The sequence below is a fragment of the Lissotriton helveticus genome, chromosome 6 (assembly GCF_964261635.1).
Source record: "Lissotriton helveticus chromosome 6, aLisHel1.1, whole genome shotgun sequence".
In the NCBI taxonomy this organism is placed as follows: domain Eukaryota; kingdom Metazoa; phylum Chordata; class Amphibia; order Caudata; family Salamandridae; genus Lissotriton; species Lissotriton helveticus.
Genome location: NC_136067.1, coordinates 1915387053 through 1915411854, shown reverse-complemented (window position 1 = coordinate 1915411854; position 24802 = coordinate 1915387053). Strand labels below are relative to the sequence as shown.

Sequence of the window (24802 nt, the reverse complement as noted above, 5' to 3'; positions counted from 1 at the left end):
ACGAAACAAAGTGAACACAAACAGAGGACGATACGGCGTGGGTGGATGAAAAATAAACAAAGGGCATGGTATAACTAACAGTGACCCGGGGAGAGTAGTACATAAAATCAACCACGAGACGATATTGTGCAAAAAAATAGAGAATAACCAAAGAACATAAACGACAGTGACCCGGGGGGGAGAGTAATACATGAAGTCAAATCAGTTAAAGAACAAGCCTTAATGTAGAAAACATGATAATGATGAGTGAAGAGATCGAGAGATATACAGAAAAAAGATAGGACAAAACGATATAGAAAGTGGATCAAGAGAGTAAGAAAGAAATGTGTAAATAGTTACAAGTGGGTAAACAAGTATGAAGATGAGTGTACCACAAAAACAAGAAACATGAAGTAAACGTAATATATGAAAAGAGAGGTTTCAGCATTACAGGAAACAACTATATTCAATACGGTCATTAAGACCTTTTGGCTGGCAGGTATCAAGTCTTTTCATCCAGATCGTTTCTCTTTGTAAGAGTCTTTTTCTGTTGTCGACGCCTGATCTCAGAGGTACAATCTCCAACACAAGGAACCGTAGTTGGCTAACGTTATGCTGGTGTGAAGTAAAGTGAGCAGCTAATGGTGCTTTAGTAGTCTTATTCCTTATTGTGCTCTTGTGTTCAGTTAATCGAGTTTTTATTTTTCTCTCAGTTTTCCCTACATAAGGGAGTCCACATGGACATTTGAGTAAGTAGACAACATTTTTGGAGTCGCAAGTAGCATTGGTCAAAAGTTTAATTGGTTTGCCTGAAGATGGATGATTTATAATATTGCCTTTAATGATGTTGTGACAGTGACTGCAGTTTTGACATGGTCTTGTGCCTGTGAAGTGGGTTGAGGTTTCAGTGGGTCAAGACTCCAAGATGTTCTTGATGTTTTTGGATCTTTGGTATGCAAACAATGGTCGATGGTTAAAAATCCCTTGGAAGTCAGGTTCATGCTGGATCATGTCCCAATTTTTTAGGATGATGTGCTTCAAGACCTCTGTTGTGGGGTATAGATGTATACAAGGCGCATACCCTGAGTCCATCTTACAAACAGCAAAAACATGCATCTTGTCTAAGGATCTTTTGACTCCATGCATCAAACGAACAAGTGAACAAAGATCTGTCTTCGTGTCAAAGTACTCTACCAGGAGTATGGCCATTAAACACATCATCCTAAAAAATTGGGACATGATCCAGCATGAACCTGACTTCCAAGGGATTTTTAACCATCGACCATTGTTTGCATACCAAAGATCCAAAAACATCAAGAACATCTTGGAGTCTTGACCCACTGAAACCTCAACCCACTTCACAGGCACAAGACCATGTCAAAACTGCAGTCACTGTCACACATCATTAAAGGCAATATTATAAATCATCCATCTTCAGGCAATCCAATTAAACTTTTGACCGATGCTACTTGCGACTCCAAAAATGTTGTCTACTTACTCAAATGTCCATGTGGACTCCCTTATGTAGGGAAAACTGAGAGAAAAATAAAAACTCGATTAACTGAACACAAGAGCACAATAAGGAATAAGACTACTAAAGCACCATTAGCTGCTCACTTTACTTCACACCAGCATAACGTTAGCCAACTATGGTTCCTTGTGTTGGAGATTGTACCTCTGAGATCAGGAGTCGACAACAGAAAAAGACTCTTACAAAGAGAAACGATCTGGATGAAAAGACTTGATACCTGCCAGCCAAAAGGTCTTAATGACCGTATTGAATATAGTTGTTTCCTGTAATGCTGAAACCTCTCTTTTCATATATTACGTTTACTTCATGTTTCTTGTTTTTGTGGTACACTCATCTTCATACTTGTTTACCCACTTGTAACTATTTACACATTTCTTTCTTACTCTCTTGATCCACTTTCTATATCGTTTTGTCCTATCTTTTTTCTGTATATCTCTCGATCTCTTCACTCATCATTATCATGTTTTATACATTAAGGCTTGTTCTTTAACTGATTTGACTTCATGTATTACTCTCCCCCCCCGGGTCACTGTCGTTTATGTTCTTTGGTTATTCTCTATTTATTTGCACAATATCGTCTCGTGGTTGATTTTATGTACTACTCTCCCCGGGTCACTGTTAGTTATACCATGCCCTTTGTTTATTTTTCATCCACCCACGCCGTATCGTCCTCTGTTTGTGTTCACTTTGTTTCATATGACTCCGCCCACCTAAACGATTTACTTCCGCGTTCGAACACACGGAGCACCTAAACGCCACTGTTGCATGATTCACGCCGCCTTGGCTCACTTCGGTAAGTCAATACCATCTGCATTTTTCTTGGTATACTGGGTTAACGGAGCCCATCGGGTCCGTATGACTCTCATCACCCTTACTGCACATTGTTCTCGCTGTTACTTTGGTAAACCCACTTGCCCGCACCATGCCTTAATTCATCAGTTTGCATGCATTGCGCTTTTTTCGTTACAGCGTTTCACGTTCTCTCGCAACACTTTGATATTGTTTTTCCCGCACTTACGTTTATTTTCTCCTACTTGATGCATGTCTTGTGCTTGCTTTCATATCACTATTGCATTGCTTTTCGCCAAACTAACTTTTATTCTTTCGTATTAGATGCATGTCTCGCCTTTGCTTTTTGACCAATCACCAAACATTATGTTTTCTGTTGGTATTTACTATTCGGGATTGTCACCCTGTGCCCTAGTTGCCGTCCTATCACCATTCTACTCAATTTTCTCACACCCCCGGTTACAAGTTGAGTGTGTTGATTTTTTGTATGCCATTACATTTCTGTGCTGGTTTACTCTATTCCTGATTCAGTGAATTTTCGTTCACAGATTGCCCAATGTCCCCTGATGAAGGGACTCCGTCCCGAAATGCATAGGGATATCTACAGTGCAATTGGATTACATGTGACATGTTGAATCTATACTCATATTGAACTGAGATCACTATGATTTGAATACGTGACCGTTCAAAATAAAAATCATTCAGATGAACATTTTATGAAGTGTGATTCCTCACAAACTTTTTGGATTACCTCATAGAACTTTGAAGGAGATGTTTTCTCCATCTGGAGTGCCGTTGTGAATTGTGTAGGTGGTTCCTACACCCCCCCCCTAATTTTGGTTTATTGATGAAATTTTTTGCATTTGGGATGGACAAGATTATACCTTAAATTTGTTTACTGAATGGTTGAATGCCAGATCAGTAGATATAAATTCTGTGTGTTCAGTAAGTAGTAAGTCATCTATCACATTTTTTAATGTAGTGGTCTTTGGCAATAATGGCCGATTAAGAAATACATGGTTTGCTAAATCAACGGATAGGAACAATGCCCTGCATTATACTATCCATCATCCACGTGATAATCTGCCATACGGCCAATTTCTCCAGATAAGACGGAATTGCTCAGGCAAAAGTGATTACTTCTTGAATGCAGAAATTCTTGTGCACAAATTAAAGGAACACGGATACCCCAAAAAATTGTTTCAAAATATAATGAAACATGCCTGGTGGATTCCAAGAGAGCCCTTTATGGGAAAAAGACCAGCAAAAGACATTTTAGAACGCAAGGTATGCGTTTCCACATTTTGTTCATAGACTAACCAGTTCAAAAAATTTAGACAAAACTGGCATCTGATTGAACAAATTGATAAATCATTCAAGCAGCCATTGTTTGCATTAAAAAAAGAACGAGCGTTTGGAAGACAGCTAGCTTGTGCTGTTATACCATCAGGTTTATAAACAATAAGGGGACTCAAGAATAGTCAGCCAGGGACCTTGGGAATCTATTAGTTTACACTACAGTGGTCCCTAGGGAAATAGGGATAGTCAAACACAAATGAATAGAGACCCAGTCAGTTGTATATTAAGTTAACTTGTCCAGCCAGACAGAGGTTTGATATTTAATCCCGAGTTACCGCGAGACTACGCGCTAGCGAGATTCACTACGCGCTGGTGTCTGCTCCTCCTGAATACACGGAAATGGGAGGTAAGACGCCGTTTTAGAAAGAATTAATTAGTTTTCCTCAAAAGTGGCATCTACCATCGGCTAATTAAGTTTACTTTAATGGCAACACATAGGTTTTCTATTTGTCACGCCTCACTCCACGGAGCTGGTATTTTGATAGGCGTGGTCACATTCAAAGCATAAAAACATCTCAGCCTCCCCGAGCGTTGCCTCCCCCGAACTTGGGATCTGCTCGAGGTAACGACGGAGAGGTGAGGTTGAGTAACTAAACAGCCCGCTTTTGATCAATCTTGCCTGTCTTTAAAACTGAAAGCCCCTTTATGAGACTTTGTTGCTGAGATAAGCTGCTCGTATTTCTGCATTATCACCAGACAAGCATGTTGCTAGAGATTATCTTTGAAGGTTGAGCCTTTTTGTGAGTTCAAAGTGCACGGTTAGCAAAGATATTTGAAGCAAGGATCACAGAAATGCCAGTTGATAGAATGCCAGTTGGAGTAGAATAGGTTTGTTCACCCGCTGCCATTCAAGTATGTGTTTCCTTATTTCTCTTAAAGCGTGGCCTCATTTAATCCTGAGTTTGAGTCCAGGCGAGGTGAGGTCCTTTCCCCGGTATAGCTGGGTGAGTGAGTTATTATATTCAAGTTACTAAGCACGGAGTGATATATATAACCCCCTTTTTGAACAGTGGTTTTATGTTATTGTTTGTGTTGTTGTAGATCACGTTTAGGATCCACTTACACGGAGGAGCAGTAACTAATCTATTGTATCCTTTTATTTATTGTACACGTTATCATAAGGTTCATTTATTGTTAATTTGATTTGACACTTTGCAGTAGCAATGTTTTGAACAGAGGCCCTGAAGAAAGCCTTGGGTCTTCCCCATTGAGGCTGAAACATGTTGGCCATAATGCAGTAAATTGTTCCACACTGCACTCTTGCACTGTTCTAATTGTTTTTAATTAGGAAGAGGGCATGTTCTCAATAAAATTGCTCTTTTTTCTGTTCTCTATCCTATTTTAAACTCACCACATTTTTCTTTTTTGCACTGCACTTCTACCCGTCTGCTCATCTTCAACTGGTCAAACAGTGCTTGTGGGTAGTGACCCCGCTCTCTTACAGGGTAAGACTTGGTCTCAATGATCCAGAGACTTATTACCGCTGTGGGGTGACCAGATGATAGAATTGATCATGCAATGCTTTGATGGGTATCCTATGAACTGAGCGGGTTCTATTCACAATCACTGACATCTCTTCTGTTCAGTATTGTTTAGCTCACTCCTATCATTGCTATATCCATTTAGTTTCCACTGGATTGAGGTTTCCGTGCATCCCTCTGTTTGAGACCCCTAGGTTTCTTTGTGATTAAAGTTATGGATAGGGGGTACAACCTAGGCAGGTCTTTAAACACCCCTTTGACCCTTTCTCCACTGTTTTGTTATAATTATTTGAGCAGCTGTCGGCTGCGGGTCATTTATTAACTACATTTATAGGTAGTTCTACACCAAAATATTTTGTTTTTGGTAAATCCTCTCTTTTCTTCCGTGTTTTCTTTCTATTCCTTTCGGTTCCCTTGAGAGAGATCTCGTACAGGCTAATTTTAGAAATGGCAGAACGGAGCGGTTTGGCATATGACGACTCCGTCTTTCAATCGATTTTGGATAACATGCCTAGCATTTAGGAAACTCTACCAGCACCTGCGGTAGGCATAGCAGACGACTGGACAAAAGCCTTGACACTTAAAAAATCACATTCCCGCACACAGGCACACGGCATTGTGATGGCAGAATACATGAGGGCAAGCTGTGCACCACCCGCCCTGATTGTAACCAATGCCCCACGTCTCTTTCTAACAGATAAAATTTTCCTGAAGGATTGGTCTTTGATCGCTTGGCGGTGCACGCGTGACTGGCTTATTCTTATCATAAGCACCGCCAAGAGGATCTCAGACACCATATTGATAGAAATTCAGGTATTGGAGGCACAAATCAAAACCACGGTGTCCACTACAACTATTTTCAAAAAACAGAAAGAGGAGTCAGATAAAAGTAACAAGGACTTCTTTGATCACATACTGCAAACGAAAATTGACAAGGTTAAAAAAGATCTTGCTAAGTTCAAACTAGACGTTGTGTGCCCATACACAAGTGACTCTTACAAGGCCCCTGAGTTCAGGAACAGTGGCAAGAGATATGGATCTAACTATCCTCACCCACGCACACAAAGCCCTACACAACCAAGGCCCAGGATACCTCAACAGCCGCCTCAACTTCTACGTTCCCAAACGCCAGCTTCGATCGACCAACCACGCCCTCGCCGCCGTCCCCCGCATCCGAAGAGCCACCACAGGAGGAGGAAGGTCCTTCTCCCACCTGGCCGCCAAGACTTGGAACTCCCTTCCGACCCACCTCCGCCTGACCCAGGACCACCTCGCCTTCAGGAAGCAGCTCAAGACCTGGCTGTTCGAGCAGTAGCGGACCCCCTCCCCCCAGCGCCTTGAGACCCTCCGGGTGAGTAGCACGCTATATAAATGCTTTGATTGATTGATTGATTGATTATTCAGGATCGAGCACAGATCCAGATAGTGACCCTGATTCGACAAATCCTCAACCGTATACCAACAGAGGTCGAGGCAGATCCCGTGGTTATCAGAACTTTAGGGGCCAACAATCAGGACCCGGGCAACCGTGGTGGCAACCATCACCTTGGGGCCCCCCCACCTCCTTTTCCTTATCCCTTCCAACCTTCAATGGGGCCTTTCCCAGGTTATCAGAACTTTAGCAATCAGCCTTTTTTAGGTGTTGGTCCCCGCAGATCACGGGGCAAAAGAAGAGGCCAACAAACACAGGTTCATTGGGAAGATTCCACCGGCCCACACACAGGGACCCGCAGCCAAACAGCGAGGAATGCCCCACAATCTTAAAAGAATCGGAACCTAGCCTTGTAATTAATTTAAGCAAGAGAGCACTGTCACCAATAGAAGAACAGGTATTGAATAAAGGCTTAGGGTTTGTTACATCCGATAATGGGGATCCGTTTAGGATGCAAATCGAACTCGCACAGTTTTTTAGGAAGCTTAGGCTACACTACTTTTTCAAGGACAAAGCACCTGTAGAGAGTGATGGATCAGATAAAAATACTGGTCTTAGACCCAAATCCACTTTTTTACCTCCTATCCATACTGTTCCCTCACAGATTGCTACTTTTGAGAGAGCAGTAAAGGACGAAATAGAGAATATTTGGGACACCAAAAAGAATGATTACTGTAATCTTTCAAGACAAGAAAATCGGGCATTACAAGTGTTGGCACAGGATCCTTCTATAGTGATAAAATCTGCTGACAAAGGGGGATCCATTGTGGTACAGGATGCAGATACTTAAAGAACTGAATGCCTGCGCCAGCTAAGCGACAGAAGGGCTTACCAACCTCTGACAACAGATCCCACGAAAAGGCTGATGAGTGAGATTCAAACACTAGTAGAAGAAGCCCTAACAGAAGGATGGATCACCTCATCAGAATCACAATTTTTACAGGCCAAGAACCCAGTAGTACCTTATTTCTATACCTTACCTAAGGTACATAAAGTCCAGAGACCTCCTCCTGGTAGGCCCATTATCTCTGGGCAGTGTTCAGTCCTAGAGCCACTGTCTGAGTTTGTTGATCATTTTTTGAGACCGATAGTGCATACCATGCCCACCTACCTTAAAGACACTAAAGATGTCTTACGACTTATCCCAGAGATTGAATACAACCAGGAGACAGATTTACTTGTCTCCTTGGATGTTGAATCTCTATATACTTCTATCCCCCAGGATGAGACTTTAGACATCATGTGTTCCATCCTGGGTGTGACTGATTTGGATACCATCACCCCTTTTCCCTTCATTATTGCATTAGCAAGAATTGTAATGAAGGAGAACTTTTTTAGGTATGAGGACAAACTGTACCTACAAATCTCGGGCACGAGTATGGGCAGCATTTTTGCGCCGAGCCTGGCGAACCTGTACGTTCATTCATTCGAACAGGAACAAATACTGGCACCCAGTAATCAATTTTTGTCATCAATAATTTGTTACAAACGATATATCGATGATATTTTAATGGTATGGCGTGGTAAGGAGGATTCGTCAGTACTCTTCCATGAATGGCTTAATACCCGTAACAGGTTCTTACGGTTTACAATTGAAATGAACAAGGAGAGAATAACCTTTTTGGATCTCTCTATATTTGTCACTCCTAATGGTCTACAAAGTGAATTATTCCGCAAGCCTATGGCTAGGAATTCACTCCTGCTGTATGAAAGTCAACACCCTAAGTCACTACGCTAGAACTTACCCTATGGTCAGTTCCTTCGGGTCCGAAGGAACTGTTCAACCACTGAGTCCTATATGAGACACGCGGCTAATCTCACCAGCCAACTACAAGCTAGACACTATCCAAAATCTTTAATCAGACGCTCCCTGAAGCGTGCAAGCAATAACAACTGCGATGCCCTTTTGGAGCCCAGTATTGATAAGCCACCGCTGACAAGATTGACTTTTGTAAGCACTTTCAGCACCAAATCTAATCTAATTCAGAAGATCATAAGACGTCATTGGCGGATTCTCAATTGCACCAATTAGAAAATAGAGCAACCACTGTTTGCTTTCAAGCGCTCGAGGAATTTGCGTGACTGCTTAGTACATACCCGCCCCCGAGAGAAATTAAAAGACTCCAGTGATACCCTATGGGACCTACCACGTGTACAGGGACACCACCCGTGTGGGGGTTGTTCCATGTGTGCACAAACATGTAGAACAACTCAAATTGACATAGGGACAGGTCGCCCATGGCTGCTCAAACATTTCTCGAACTGTAACAGTTCCAATGTCATCTATCTAATGACCTGCCCGTGCAATGAGAGACATATCGGGATGACAACCCGAAAGATACGGACACATATGTTAGAACATAAGAGCTCTTTTAAGTGCAAAAAAAGTGTGTCTAAATTGACTAAACATTTCCTAGAACAAAAACATAAGGAAACAGATTTTAGTTGGACAGTTTTGGAAAAGCCACACATCCCAGCTCATATTGGGGATGTGACCAAGTTCCTTTTCGCAAAGGAACAAAAATGGATTTACCGATTACGCTTGGATAGCCATGGGCTTAATGATGAAATACCCTGGACTGCCCTTTAAGCTCACACTAACATCTATATTACCCTGTTTGGATCTCATATGAATAACAGTTAATTTGATGATAAGATATTCATAAATTTACATTCAGTGCACTACCATGGCCCTTCCCTCTAAATAGTAGTCTATATGTTGGATGTTGTAATCCAAGAATTTATTATCCAGTATTTATTTCCCACTATTGTTCTGGACTGGAGAGAGCTTCTTGGGTTGCAGCTAATTCTAGTAGAGCACTCTATTTACATACTCGCTTTAAATTCACAGAAATAATAAGTGAATACATAGAGCGGCGTGCAACTAACATACGCGGGACGGACGCCCTTGTCTCACATAGAACTACAGCGAGTACGAGGCTGACGTCATACTGTAGTCCCGAGTTACCGCGAGACTACGCGCTAGCGAGATTCACTACGCGCTGGTGTTTGCTCCTCCTGAATACACGGACAAGGGAGGTAAGACGCCGTTTTAGAAAGAATTAATTAGTTTTCCTCAGAAATGGCATCTACCATCAGCTAATTAAGTTTACTTTAATGGCAACACATAGGTTTTCTATTCGTCACGCCTCACTCCACGAAGCTGGTATGTTGATAGGCGTGGTCACGTTCAAAGCATAAAAACATCTCAGCCTCCCCGAGCGTTGCCTCCCCCGAACTTGGGATCTGCTCGAGGTAACGACAGAGAGGTGAGGTTGAGTAACTAAACAGCCCGCTTTTGATCAATCTTGCCTGTCTTTAAAACTGAAAGCCCCTTTATGAGACTTTGTTGCTGAGATAAGCTGCTCGTATTTCTGCATTATCACCAGACGAGTATGTTGCTAGAGATTATCTTTGAAGGTTGAGCCTTTTTGTGAGTTCAAAGTGCACGGTTAGCAAAGATATTTGAAGCAAGGATCACAGAAATGCCAGTTGGTAGAATGCCAGTTGGAGTAGAATAGGTTTGTTCACCCGCTGCCATTCAAGTATGTGTTTCCTGAGGGAGGAGCCTAGCTCGCGGCCGTGATGGTCGCCCTTTAGCTCGGCTCCCGCAGCCCTCCGTCCTGATTGACTATCCTGTCTTCTATCCTGTCCGAGGACGACACATCTTTTGGGGCATTGAAACATAACGGCTTGTTCGTACTTACCATCCGACCCCGGGGTCTCGGTGTGCAGTGGCTCCGGAGTTGTGGCCTCCGAGGGATCGGGGCCTCTGCGAGACTTGGACCGGGACCTGGCCGGCGGGATCCGACGGCTCTCGGCCCCGGCCGAGAGCGAGAACCAGTGTTGGGAGCCGATGTGCGAAGAGCCCGGCGATCCTGACCCGGGCCTGCCCTGGTGGCCGCGCGGCCGACGTGGGTGAGAGGCCCCGGGACCTGATTCTGTGAAGGGGTCTCCCTCCGCCGCTGCTTGGTCCGGCGGCCCTGGTCCTCGGGGCCCGGACTCTGCTTGTTTGGGGCACCGGGGCTGGTGCTGGCGGAGACCCGTTTTGGGCGGATATCCTTTTGGCATCGAGGCCGCCCTTGCTGGGACCGCCGGAGCTTGTAAAGTCCTACATTTGCGAACTGTTATTTCCGGGGGTCTTGGTGGGCGGCGATTGGGCTGATTCACGAAATGGCGGCCGACCCTCTGGAACGAGAATCACCCTGTGGCGGCGGGCCCGTGTTGCCTAATCGTGTGGGGAGCGGATCTGGTGGACGTGAGCCGACGGTCAGAGATATCCTGGAAGCCCTAAGATCCCTACACGCTTCCCTGGCCCTGGGAGTCTCGGTGGGTCCGCCACGATCTGTCGCCATTTTGGGCGGCCATTTCTTCTTGTCGCCCTCTTGTTTCGATGACTTCATTGCCTCGCCCCTCTCGATTGACTTGAGTGTCTCCGCCACTGATCGAAGATCGTGTAGTGCGCCGGTGACTTTGGGGCACCCTGCTTTTCATGGTTCATGGTTCGGACCCCGGGGACTTGGATGCTGTACTGCGACCATGTTCGACATTGTTGCCTGAAACTATTGGTGGACTGCCTCCTGTGCTTGCTTCGACGACTTTGCCTGTGTCTATAATTGGGGCCACCTCGCCCGATCCAGTGGCGCAACTGAACTCCTGTTTCACACTGATCGTGCTGCGATTGTTGATGCATCTACACTTTCGGTTCGGACTATTGCTCCCTTGTGGATCTATCTACCCCCCACGTAGCTATGTTAGTCACCATTCCATCGACTATATGCTGATTTCGTATTTAGTATGTGGTTTTACATTGCCATGTGGTGGGTGGGGTTTGTCGCTCGAAAGGGTTGGGGGTGAAATGTACGACTTCTGTTTGATTCCCGGTATACGATTTAGTAGCATCATTGTTTTTAATCGTAGAAAGGTGGGCGGTCCCCTACTCTCAATGTTTTATAGCGCGTGATGGGGTGTCGTCCTGGTCTGTTTTTGAATGTGCTTTTCTGGTTGGGCGGAGGGCTGCGGCCGCCCGTTCGGATTATAGTTATTCTGCTCCTCCCTCCTGTCCTTTTTTCTTCGCTTTTGTTGTTTTTTTTTTTTTTGTTTTTTTTTGTCTCGTTCTTCTTTCTTACTTCTCGCTATATTTCGGGTTCTGGTTTAGGGCGACAGCCACGCTGTCTGAAGGGTAGGCCATAGCCTTCTACAGGGGTGCAGGGTGGGACGGGTGGGTTGGGTACTATTTTTTGTTTGTCCTCTGGTTCTATGGCCCTTTTCTATCTCTTTTTCGTGAGGCCGCGTCTGTCCTGACCTCCTCTGGTGTGTTTCGGGTGGGGGGTGTGGCGTCGTTAATCCTCCTGATAGGTTTCGGCTGTCTTTCTCCCCGATCGCCATACCCCCACTTGGGCCGCTACTCCTTTTGTCTCCTGTCTTCCTGCCACGGGGGGTCTGGGTCGGCGTGTCTTCTTCCTTTCGTTTTTCTTATTTCTTTATTTCCCTTTTTATTGTCTTATTTTGTCTTCCCTCCGTTTTCCCTTCCCTTCCCCCTCCCCTTCCCTACCTCGTCCCCCCCCCCCTTTTTCCTCTCGGTGTCCTAGAAGTTATTATGACGAGCTGGTTTTGGTTTATTGTCTTTCCGATCCCTCTGTTCTGGCTTGGTGGTGTCTTGGGTGGCGGGCATGTTACGAGAAGAATGCTCAGGGGCTGATTGTGTCTCACATATCCTGATTTCTTGAATGCATTGTATTATCCCCCCCGATCTTCTGGCCCCATGCCCCCTTATTAATGTTGCAGTTGATTACGGGATATCGGATGCCTCCGTATTGAAAGTGCGCCTGTCATATGTCTTCTCCCCTTATTATAAAATTAAGCCTTATTTACTCCTGTGTTTTAGCCCTTTGGTTCCTGAATTTTTTCTCCCCCCTTTTATGATTATACGGCCTCTGCTTTGTATTGATTGATTATGTGATATTTGCCTGATGACTCCTGATTGTTTTGTACATTGCGGCCGGCCGGCTGGGTTGTAGGCCTTGACTTGTCTCTCCCTTTTGATTTCAATAAAGGTTTTAAAAAAAGAAAAAAAAAAAAAAAAAAAAAGTATGTGTTTCCTTATTTCTCTTAGAGCGTGGCCTCATTTAATCCTGAGTTTGAGTCCAGGCGAGGTGAGGTCCTTTCCCCGGTATAGCTGGGTGAGTGAGTTATTATATTCAAGTTACTAAGCACGGAGTGATATATTTAACCCCCTTTTTGAACAGTGGTTTTATGTTATTGTTTGTGTTGTTGTAGATCACGTTTAGGATCCACTTACACGGAGGAGCAGTAACTAATCTATTGTATCCTTTTATTTATTGTACACGTTATCATAAGGTTCATTTATTGTTAATTTGATTTGACACTTTGCAGTAGCAATGTTTTGAACAGAGGCCCTGAAGAAAGCCTTGGGTCTTCCCTATTGAGGCTGAAAAATGTTGGCCATAATGCAGTAAATTGATCCACACTGCACTCTTGCATTGTTCTAATTGTTTTTAATTAGGAAGAGGGCATGTTCTCAATAAAATTGCTCTTTTTTCTGTTCTCTATCCTATTTTAAACTCACCACATTTTTCTTTTTTGCACTGCACTTCTACCCGTCTGCTCATCTTCAACTGGTCAAACAGTGCTTGTGGGTAGTGACCCCGCTCTCTTACAGGGTAAGACTTGGTCTCAATGATCCAGAGACTTATTACCGCTGTGGGGTGACCAGATGATAGAATTGATCATGCAATGCTTTGATGGGTATCCTATGAACTGAGCGGGTTCTATTCACAATCACTGACATCTCTTCTGTTCAGTATTGTTTATCTCACTCCTATCATTGCTATATCCATTTAGTTTCCACTGGATTGAGGTTTCCGTGCATCCCTCTGTGTGAGACCCGTAGGTTTCTTTGTGATTAAAGTTATGGATAGGGGGTACAACCTAGGCAGGTCTTTAAACACCCCTTTGACCCTTTCTCCACTGTTTTGTTATAAAAGTTTGATATTTAATGACAAAAATTATACGAAATGTACACAAAAACACATACTTAAAGTGGGACACAAGCCTGCATCCTACTACTGAATCAAAAGACAGACATACAGGGAACATTCAAGGGAGGCTCAGGCAAAGCTCACGGTTTGTTAATGCATGAATTAAACATATATAGTAAACAAATCACAAGAGACACCTTTACATGCTCAATGCTGTTATTGCAGACATTGTATAAGGTGTTTTATGGTGTCGACGGCGTTTCGATCCATTTGAACAATGCTTGGATAATCATCAGGACATTTAAATTAGCATGCCAGTGTATTAATGCCTTAAACTACTAGGAGAGCGGGATCCGGATTGTGCCACGTCCGTGTGGCGGGAAGTATGAAACTTCCAGAATGGCAACAGGAATAAGATGCGAGGAGCGGTGGGAGCCACCGGTGTGTGCTCCGGAGGTGCGAGGGTAATTTGATTCCGTCTTCCCGCAACAACGGAAGTAGATTACTCTCACACTGCCACTAGGACGACTTAATTAGGCCCTTGTGCCATTTGAACACTCCGGTATCTTGTACCCTGATCTAAGACCGATTAGGTTCATTAAATCGTAGGCTACCGCGCCTCCGGAGCACACACCAATGGCTCCCACGCGCCTCGCATCTTATTCCTGTTGCCATACTGGAAGTTTCAAAATAATTTGTCTGTGATGTAAATCTACTGATTGTGATTCATTTTTTTCAACTTCATTAAGATGTGTCGTCCCCTCGCATAATTTTCCATCACTTTCCAAGTCATGCCTTTTGTGTTTGGAGTATTACATTTTTACAGTATAATCATTTGTGGACTTGAAGACCACATGTCCCAGAATTCCTTGGAGCACTACAAAGGGGTATAGATAGGCAGTGTCTGAATTCAGACATCCGGCCGCTGACTTCCTTTGAGCAGCGAGTGCGCCGCAATGAGATACTGTGCATGGCTACGAAGAACACAATTAAAGTACATTTTTTTGCTGATCCAAGAGGAGAACCATTGTTAGCGGGGCAGTCCTAGTATCTACTCTAACTGCCTATGTCTTTAGTCTTAATAGCATAGTACCCAATTGAAAGTATTTGAGTAATTTAAAAAAAACACTTGTCTGTCGTTGCTATGGTTCCTTAAGTGGTTTGCTTATATCGCCCCACACTGCCTTTGCTCCAAGCATGAGCTAGCAGTTGCATGAATTGGTCTAAATAGTGGCTCAAATCAACGTCCCTCTCCACTTTCCTCTCAATGCCATTCAAACCACATATGTTACGGCTTGCACACTGCTATGTCGGCTAGAAGTTTGTGCGAACATTAAATAGCTGGTGTTTAATTCACTTATTTGTTTGTATATTGTTCTTTTGTTGTCTTTAACGGGTCGGCATTGAATTGGATGATCGCTTTACAGAGTTGGGCTGTCAGTCACTATTGCCTGTGAGTATATACTCATAGAGGTCTGGTTTTGGAAGTGGTCGATATAGGTAGTACTTGTGAAGGTGGTATAGTAGGCATCTTTTTGATATCTAATTTATCCTTTTCATTTCAGAAACCAAGTCTTCGTTAGCACAGTGGTGCTAATAATCTCAATCATATGAGGTAATGGTGTTTTTGATGATGCGCTACTTGAACCCTCATTTTATTAAGCATTATGATGTTGATGTATTGGATTTTTTGTGTTTTGTTGTATAGTGGATATCAGTTCTATGTCCTGAGGAGAACCCCTGAAAAGACGATGTAGTGGGTTCGAAACGCGTTGACCATCACTCGTGCACCTACTATGTTGTGAAAAAAAAAAATTTGAGTAAGGAGTAATACTGTGTACCAGGAAACTACCAAGAGTTTTTTACTTTTACATAAATTAGTAACCTGGCTTCAGAAGTTTTTCTGGAGGTGCACTGTGCATTGATAACAGTGCAACAAGTATTCATTTAAACTATTGTGTTTATGATTATATTTGTTAATCATTCTATGCTCCTGGTCTGAATTTCTGAAAAATAAGAACTGCCATTTTTTACTGTAGTTCTTGTAATGTTATTTCCGTTTTGTATTATTTTTCAACTTTGCTTGTGATTTTCTTTTTGTATCCACTGTAATATTGTGATTTGTTTTGGCTGGTGGGTGGGCAAAATAATATTATTGTGTGTGATTCAATGTTGTATTTGTTTCTTTGCATACAACATTTAAGTATAGCATTTTGTATGACTTTTTTATATAAAAAATTGAAAATAAATGGTGACCGTCTTTATTGGTTAAAGAGGCCATGAATGAATCTAACTCTAAAGGAGCAGTCAGTTTTGGCACAGTTGGTGTTGGTTACTTTTCTGCCTGACTGACTTTAATGACCCCAACCCCTTTGTTTGTTTAACATTATCTGTAATAGGGCACACTGTCCTCGTTTGCACCTCAAGCACCTAGTAAAAGGTGAACTGCAGTGTAAACAGAGACTTTGAACCCTTTACGTAATGCTGCATTCATTGATGCCAAGACAGGATCAGTAATGGCTGTGACCTTGTAACTGCATGTTTGTCGAACACTCGCTGAATTACGGCAACCACCTACTTATCAGTTGACCTCATCATAAGTACACAAAGTTTTGCAACTGACAATTTAACAATAACTACTTCTCTTGATAAGCTGCTTCTGACAAATACAAGAGTTGAAAAGGTCTGGAAGACGAAAAATCTGTTGGTTGTATTGTAATTAAAGCAGTCTTCTAGTGTATCTACATCTGGTCGCAGGATCATATATTGTCCTGTAAGAAGTCTTTCATCGTATCTACATCTGGCTGCAGTATTATATTGATAGTTTTGTCTACATATGACTTTTGCCATATATATTTCTACATCATCTACGGTCATTTGTACAATGTAAAACATGATCTATTGAAGACCATAATAAAAACGAAAATTTGACCACCTCTATAATTGGTGGATTGCTGATCATATACTTATACTACTTTTTTGGATTCTAACTTCTTATAATGCTGCCCAATAATGGAACATGCCATAGAATCCCATCTATGGAAAATGGGAGGGTGAGAGGTTAGGAAAATAATTAACCAATGCCCATGCCACATGATCTTGATGGAAGTTCTGTAACTCCACTGAGGAAGTCAGTAGAGACAATTTGTAAGTGTGGTTCCTGCCAAGGCTATGCCAAATCTTTATATCCTCTTGTGTATTAGCTCAGAAATTGATTATTTTGTGTGCATTTAGTAGTTGTAAAATTTAAAACTAGCAAAAAAAGCAGCGGAGTATTGCACAGCGTCAAAGGAAGCCTCATGTATTTATCTGTAAATGCATCTGCCATAACCGCCCGAGTAGGCACCTTTGATAGTCATCCACCTATTTGCGATCTATCTCTCGGTTCAGGAAATCCCCTTTGAAAGACTGCAGTTTTTCAATTCAGGGCCACATTGTCTGGGATCAACTGCTTTTGTATCTCCATACCTTCTCTTCCATATGGGATTCTACAATAGGCTTGACCTCCTGTTTCTTTGTATACCTTTCTAAAACGTGTTAGTGTGGGATTATCTTCTCTCACCGGAGTACCAAGAAACCTTTTGGCGAGTATGTTCTCTATTATAGTCCACGACATATCGTCACAATGTACACCAGGGCGATGAGTCAAATGTCTTCATTGGACCAGTGGTAACAGAATTTGTGTTGAATGAAAGTGTCCTGAACATGGTTGCAATAGCTGAGCCCAGTGCGGATGTCCCATGATGTATTACAGACCCACTTACAAACATGTACTGCATTTAATTTCCAACTAAACGGCTACCTATTTCCTCAGATATATGCTAAAGTCTTCTATGCCTCGTGCGATGATATTCTCAGATGAAGGAATTGTTGTAAAGGACGTTTCAGAAGCAGTGCCAGGGATTTAGCCGAGAAAGATTTTTTTGTTGCAATTCTCTGGCCAGGGAATAGCTCTTTTTTGCTACAGATGTGTTTTTAAAATTTGTATGCAAATAATCATCACACGGTTATGGCCTAGAGGAGAAAGAGTCTTCTTCAAAGACAAACACAGTCCTTTGATCCTTCTACATAGTATTTGGATTAGTGCACATTGTAGCCCAATCAGATTCCTGTAATTCAAATAGAAGTGAGTGTAACCGCAACACATACTAAGCATGACGGTTGTTTCAAATGGGGATATGAGTTATTAACAGATTATGTTTTGATGTCAAGATTGCGTAGGCTAAGCCATGGATGAGAAAAACCTCAACATGAAAAACAAATCTTTGTTTTACTGCAACAGTGAAGTTCATGTAAATTGGGGAGGAGCGCAATGCCTAGAGGACAATAATGTTTATTTTAATGCATGCAGGTCAAATGTTGACACTATCATAACAAAATAATTGTTAAGGCCACCTCAGCTGGTAAAAGACATGGTGAGCTTCATCGCTGGCACAGCTCTCAGCATATTCTTCTTTTTTTTACAGGCAGCTCTGCTGACAACTTAGGAGGAACTAATGGAGACTCGCTTGCAGTATCCACACATTATCCAGCATAGGAGACACAACATGCATGGTAGGGCCATCAAAATCAGTCTCCATCTGTACCCATTTTGCCTGTGCTGCTAAGTTCAGACTATCCTGCTTCTGCCTTAGAACTTCAAGCAAGACACACAATTTACATCCCTGTGATCCAATGGCAACCAGGAAAAAAGCTGTGTCTGCACTTCTCCAAGACACTTATGCAATATTGTAATGTAATGTATACTTGTAAAGCGCACTATCACCTTTCAGGCATCCTGGTGCTGTATACCGCTGTGGAACCCTTCCTGGCTTTCCCTGCGAGATGCCCCCTACTAGGCACCCCCAAGTTGAAGCCAGGCATCCTAGCGCTGTTGGGGCAGTTGTGGAGATAAAGTAAGCTATTGCCCAGAGTTGCAGAGTGGGACCCATGATTAGAGTAGGCACCGAGGCGAGAATTATCGAGTCCATGGACATTGAGCCCAAGACCCTGCCGCGTTGGGAATTGAACCCTGGTCCCGGGCCAGACCTCTGCCTGAGGGTCTGCCGCTCTAATCGGTGAGCCACACTTCTCCAATATTTCAGAGGCATCCATTTCATGTCATTGAGAGAGAGAGCCAAATAAAAGAAAATACAAAATGTGGCATGAAGATAAGATGAAAGAATCGTTTCACCTACCCACCCGAAGTCAGATGTAATTTGAACATATCTAACAAGGGCTAACGTGTTATAGATTTGATGATGGTGTTAAACAAAACAAAGGGGATTTCTGGGGTATATTGCCCCATCTTCATAGCTGTTTAACACATAATTCATTTGTTTTTATCTACAGGTTGCTTCTCAAACTTCTTAAAACTACTTTAGGTTACACTGCCCAGATGCTAGACCATGCAATAAGTGTAAATCACTTCCACGCTGCAAAAAAGATTGAATCTTTCTATCGGCAGAAATGTCTTCCCTGACAAGCTATTCAATTAATAGAGAGTCAATATAACACACGTTGTAGATAAGCCTTTCATGATCAGTGATTGTTTACATATTACAGGTGCACAAGCCAAGGTAGGTAGCCATTGAACCCTGAGGGTAGAAGATTAGATTGTGTTGAGAGTAGGGAGTCAGTCGGAATGATAGAAAGGCATGGGGGGGTCTGTTTCATTATCACAACAGCTGGATGCCATAAGATGTGCGTATACTATGAAATTGTTTGAAGTGTTTCTTTCCGCCTCCCTCTCCCTTGCTACCCAAGCTAGATGGTTTAAGTGAGTTCAGTGACACTTCGATGAAGCAGGCTCACCTTTTGATATCACAGTCAGTTTGCTTCCACTTGCCATAAACACGGGGTTCAGGTCCGATATTGGGCTTGCGGTCATTATATTCCCTCCAAGAGCCTAAGACACAGGGGGAAAGTTTTGAATGAATTTGAATACTTATTCAAAATGGTTGAAAGGCATGTCTTGAACCAGGCTTAATCAACTCTAAATTAAAGTGAAGTGACAGCATTATTTTCATCCAGAAAAAAGATAAACCATTAAACAAAGCATTAAGGGTTTAAGACAGTATTTTGAGAAGTAAAGTAAAATCCAGATTTATGAATTCTGCAAAATATTGTGTTTATCAGGGTTATCCAATGAAAAGAAACACATCTCTTTACCCAATCTGGCACCTCCACCAGCAATCAATAAAGATTCCCCAAAGACTTTTAGTTTAAAGGTGTCAGGTTGGGTTTGAGCCCTAGTGAGACGAGAATAACTTAATGATACTTTGAAAGTCTAACTGTGTAAGCGATCTGTAGGTAGGTTGGCAGCAGAGTTGTAAACACCACGTTATCACCCACCTTTGCCTCACTTTAAGACCTGTAATGTGGTCCTCTTAGACACCATGCAGCAACGCCTGACAGCCATGATATTATTAATTTATTCGGAATGTTTGGAAGCCTTTCGTATAAATGGCTGGCTAGAAAACCCAATGCTTTAAAGAAGGGGTAGCGACGTTTTGGGAGAGTAAGATGCTGAGGACTGAAATTGCTGGAAAATCAGCTTTTTTGCATATGTACCCTAGATTTTTACATTTTGGGGGGTCTGGTGCGGGCCTACAAGCATGGCGAATGGGCGGACGAGGCCTTGTGACACTGCACACAAAACTGCGTCAAAATGTCAATTTAACCCATTTTGACATTTTAGGCTGAACTCTTACATTGAATAAGACAATTTGAGGCGTGCCTTGCAGCTTACGAAGCCCAGTTCATAATGATCAGATTCACCACATGGAAGGTATGTCACCTCACGCGTTTCAATAGTAACAGAGACACAAAAAGAACACGTTACCTTCAGTATTGGCCTTTCCCTGGATATTCTATCTAACCTGCAGATTCCTCACCTTGAGGGTACACCCAGGTGCCAGAGTGCATCCACAAGGTTTTCTCGGCATTGCTTCTGCGAGCCAGCTGGTGGCATCATGAAGCTACTGGTTGGCTTCGTCCTGCCCTAGAAGTGACATCCGAGGCATGCATAAGCGCCACTCCTGCGTGCTCGCATCATTTTTTTTGTAGACTCCGTCCGTACCGTCAGACACGGAGCCCAATAATCGAACAGCTGTGACAGTGCAGATCTTTAGATTTGGGCCTTATTATAGACAGAAAAAGAGACCATTCACAGGATGGAGAGGTAGGAAGGCAGTGAAGAATTGGCGGCCAGGTAGAGTATCCACCAGAAAGAGTGTTGCAGAAGGTAAGTAGCTAGATCTTCTGATGGATACTTCTAACCACAGATTCCTCACCTTGTGTACAGATACCAAAGTAGGACCTCCCAAAGTGGTGGGTCTGTGGAATGACTCAAACCAAGAAGTCTTGCAGAAATGAATAGCCTAGTGCCCCTCTGGCCAGACCTGGTTATAAAGGGAGAAGTGCTTCTTGAACGTGTGAATTGACAACCACATCATGGCCTGACAGATGTCCAAAACAGATGATCCGTGACCACTGCAGTGGTGGCAGCCTTGGCTCTTTTCAAAAGATCCTCCGACCCACAAGAAGCCGCTTCTTGGCCAGTGTAATGTGTAGGCCTAAACACCTCGATGTGGTCCTTTTCGGTAAAGCTTTAACTTTCTTTGCCCCAGAGAACTTTACAGAGAAACCCTCAAAGAGCTGATCCTCAACTCGATGCTTCTTGGTACGAGTAATAGAACGAATTAAGGCACTTTTTAAGTACAAGCAATGAAGCCTCTTCTCTTCTTTAGAGGGGTAGGGTGCACAAAGAATGCAGTTAAGTGATGGATAGGCTAACATGAAGGGGAGTCACAACCTCCGGCAGAAATGCTGCTCTCGTCCTTTACACCACTTTGTCTGGGAAAAAACGTGGTTTAAGGAGACTGAACAGACAGGGTCTACAGTTCGGTTATTACAATGAGAAAGACTTTATTAAAACTCAGGAGACACAAATAGCCTACATTGATTGGCTCAAATCGGATTCACAAAAGGAAGGTGCAAACCAAATTAACGTCTCACTGTAGCATCACAAAAGGTTTGGGTTGGAACATATGAACTAAACCTATTCGAAAATGCATCACAACTGTTGATGTAAACAGTTAACACAAATGGACCAATAAATACTATTTAATAATGCCCATAGCAAGTCATTGCTGGGCTAAAGACAGCACAAAAAGCAAAACATCCAACACCTTTGCTTGCAATGGGTCTGTATGGTGGGAACAACACTGGGTGACAAACTAATCTCATCATCCAATGAAAACAAAAGGTGTAAATTGACCCCTGGCCACTACGATGACATCCATGACTTCAGGAGTGACTTTTGGAGGAAGTCAAAAGCAGTCAACTGTTGACACTCAATGTCTAAACATGGAGGTGTAGATTGCACAGGCCCAGTACAGGACCCTGCCCTGCTGTTGGGAAAAAGTTCCTCCAGAAGAGGCAACCTGATAACCAGACAGATGGTCATGCCCAGACGTTTGGGTGTCACTCTCTCCTGACCCAATCCGGAGCCTCTAGGCTCGGCTCGGCCATTCCTGATCGTCTTCAGAAATTGGGGCAGGGGATAGAGGCACGAAGCCATACAAGTGTCTTGAGCTCCACTCTAGATGGAATGCATCTCCAAGAGATAGTGTTCTGTGGAACTCCAAGGAGCAAAAGTTCTTTCTTGGTGTTGGTGAAGAGATCAACACAAGATTCTCCCCACTGCTGGAAGATACCCCGCTTCAGCTCCTGGCTTAACTGTCATTCGTGAGCCACTAGGTTTTAGCAGCTGAGTTTGTCCATCTCTGGCACTTGAAGATCATGTCTGGTAGTTCACAACTATGTAAATGTCCTGACTGCTCAGCCAAGAGCCTCCTGGCACATGACCAAAGACACTACCACTTTCTGCTTGTTGCATGGTGGTGGTGCTGTCCATAAGGACCTGAACCAACCTCCCTTTGATAGTCAAAAGGAAGACCGTCAACGCCAAGTGAATGGCCCGCAACTCCAACAAGCTCACATGGTGTTCTGTTTCCTCCAGAGACCAGAGTCTTCTGATCTCTACCTCTCCCAGGTGATTTTCCCACCCCAACAGTGATGCATCATCACCACAATCAGCTCTGGGTGGGGAAGGGAGAAGGGTTAGCCATTGGTCCATTTATCACAGATCAGCCACCAACACTAACAGACCATGCAAGAAATCTAAGGATCATCCTAGATTGCAAGTGCAACATGATGGCTCAAATCAACGCAGTGTGCACGTCCTACTTTCACATCCTATGCATGCTGCGAAAGATCTTCAAATGGTAGCCTCTCAACAACACTCTCTATGCCGGAATCTCGAAACAACTCCTACAGACTCCAAACCACCCAGAACACAGCCACAAGACTCATACTCTACCTCCCATGCTCCCCAGTCCCAAGCACAGCCAATTCAAATTTCGAACGCACACATACTAAGCCCTACACAACACAGGACCAGAATTCATGAACAAAAGCATACACTATCACCAACCTAACAGACATGTTTACTCCGCCTAACTTTCACACACTCACCGCAAACGAAAAAGCAAAACTGGAGATCACTCATTCTCCTACATCGCATCCAAGACATGGAACGACCTCCCTCAATACATCAGAGCCTCCTCCTCACTTCTTGCAATCCGCAAGAAGCCGAAGACATTGCTCTTCATATAAGCACCTTGGGACCACAGACCTACACATCTTGCCCAAGCACCTGGATACCTTCTCAGGTCATTAGTGCAGTATACAAATCAACATACCACTCTCATTGAAGTCCAGGCCCATGGCTGAAACATACTGAGATCATAGGACTATTTTCCTGGGCTCATTTCATGCCTGCCCTCCGCCCAATGTCCACTGGCCTGGAGTAACCCTGTTCGACGTGTTTGGAGTAAACACCTGTTGGACGGAATGCTCTGCCGCCCTTGGAGGTAATAACTTTCTACAGGGTGGCAATGTGCTGCCAACAGCACACTATAGCAGATTGGATGCTGAAACATTGGTGTTGGGGGGAGGGATCAGGTGACAGGGAAGTACATTGACCCTGTCAGCCTTAACCCCTGACCTCTGCCAAAAAATGACTGGTGCTGGGGGTGGGGGTGGGGTGGGGTCTGTTGCTGGGGCAGGTGAGCTTGTCAATGTCTTTGCAACAAACCTCTTCTGAAGTCTCAAAAGACGTGAAATTGCTGGGGATACTGCATCGGGGCACAGAAAGACCTAGGGAGTGCACTGTGCCCTGCTTATTTTGAAGCACACCAATACTGAGTATGCCTCATCTCCAAAGAGATGAGTCCCGCAAATAGCACATCTAATAATAATGCTTGGACGTCACCCAAAAACCTGTGGCTCTCATTGCATGTGCGTTGACCAGATTACCCAGTCAGAAGTTATTTGTTTGAACCATCTGACTTTTTTGCACTCTATTGTTTTTAATGTTGGAGGAGCATGACTTCAGAATAAAGTTATATTGCATGCATCATCCAATCTTATGTTAAGCACATTCACTTTTTTCACTTTTGCACTGCTTTCAGTTACTAGTGATCAACACCTACCAGACATTCATTTTACATTAATCATCTCCTTTACACATTCACGGAGATAGATTAGTGGACAAACTACTGTGAAGTAGACCAAATGATGTACTGGGTGACACGGAACGAGTAACTGATGGACATTTTTCACAGAGGTTAATTGTCCAATAGTTTGTCTTCTATTTTAACATCTACTAGCAGACACGTAGCCAGCCCCACACATATGTTATTTTGATTATACTGCTAGACCCACAGTTGTTTCTTGTTTCTCATGTGCGTTGATGCACCACACTGGCACGGACTGCCCTGCCTAAGCAGTTGGTAGATTCCATCCCAGAGCAAATGACATATTTTGCTGCATCTTGGCTATCATGAATGAACTGCACCAAGTTGAAGCGAAATTCATTGGGACTGACAGCAAGATCTTGCAGACCAGATCCCACACTGCATGGGAACTTCGTCCCAGGAGGCTGCTGGCACTAGCTGAAGGAAGGGCCAAACTGGTTAAGGAAAACATCAATTTTCCAAATGCCTCCATATGTTTCAACTCTCTATTAGGAGGAGTCAGAGGGAAAAAGTTTGGTTTCAACTTATTGGTAGAGGCCTTGACCACAAGGCTCTTGGGCTTGGATGATGGTGGGCATATGTCCCTTGCATGCTGGAAAAGTAATATTTTGGGGCCAAAATCGTTGTCAGAAGACAAGGTAAAAGTT

The 24802-nt window shown here is 43.4% G+C and overlaps 1 protein-coding gene across 1 annotated transcript in view; it reads right to left on the bottom strand.

Annotated features, from left to right (window-relative positions):
* The window catches only part of LOC144762934 (xanthine dehydrogenase/oxidase-like), a 575825-nt gene that overhangs the window by 382292 nt on the left and 168731 nt on the right, over positions 1-24802 (bottom strand). The window contains exon 12 of the mRNA XM_078648235.1: positions 19366-19459. Coding sequence (XP_078504361.1) covers positions 19366-19459 — 94 coding nt within the window. The remainder of the gene's footprint in view (positions 1-19365; positions 19460-24802) is intronic.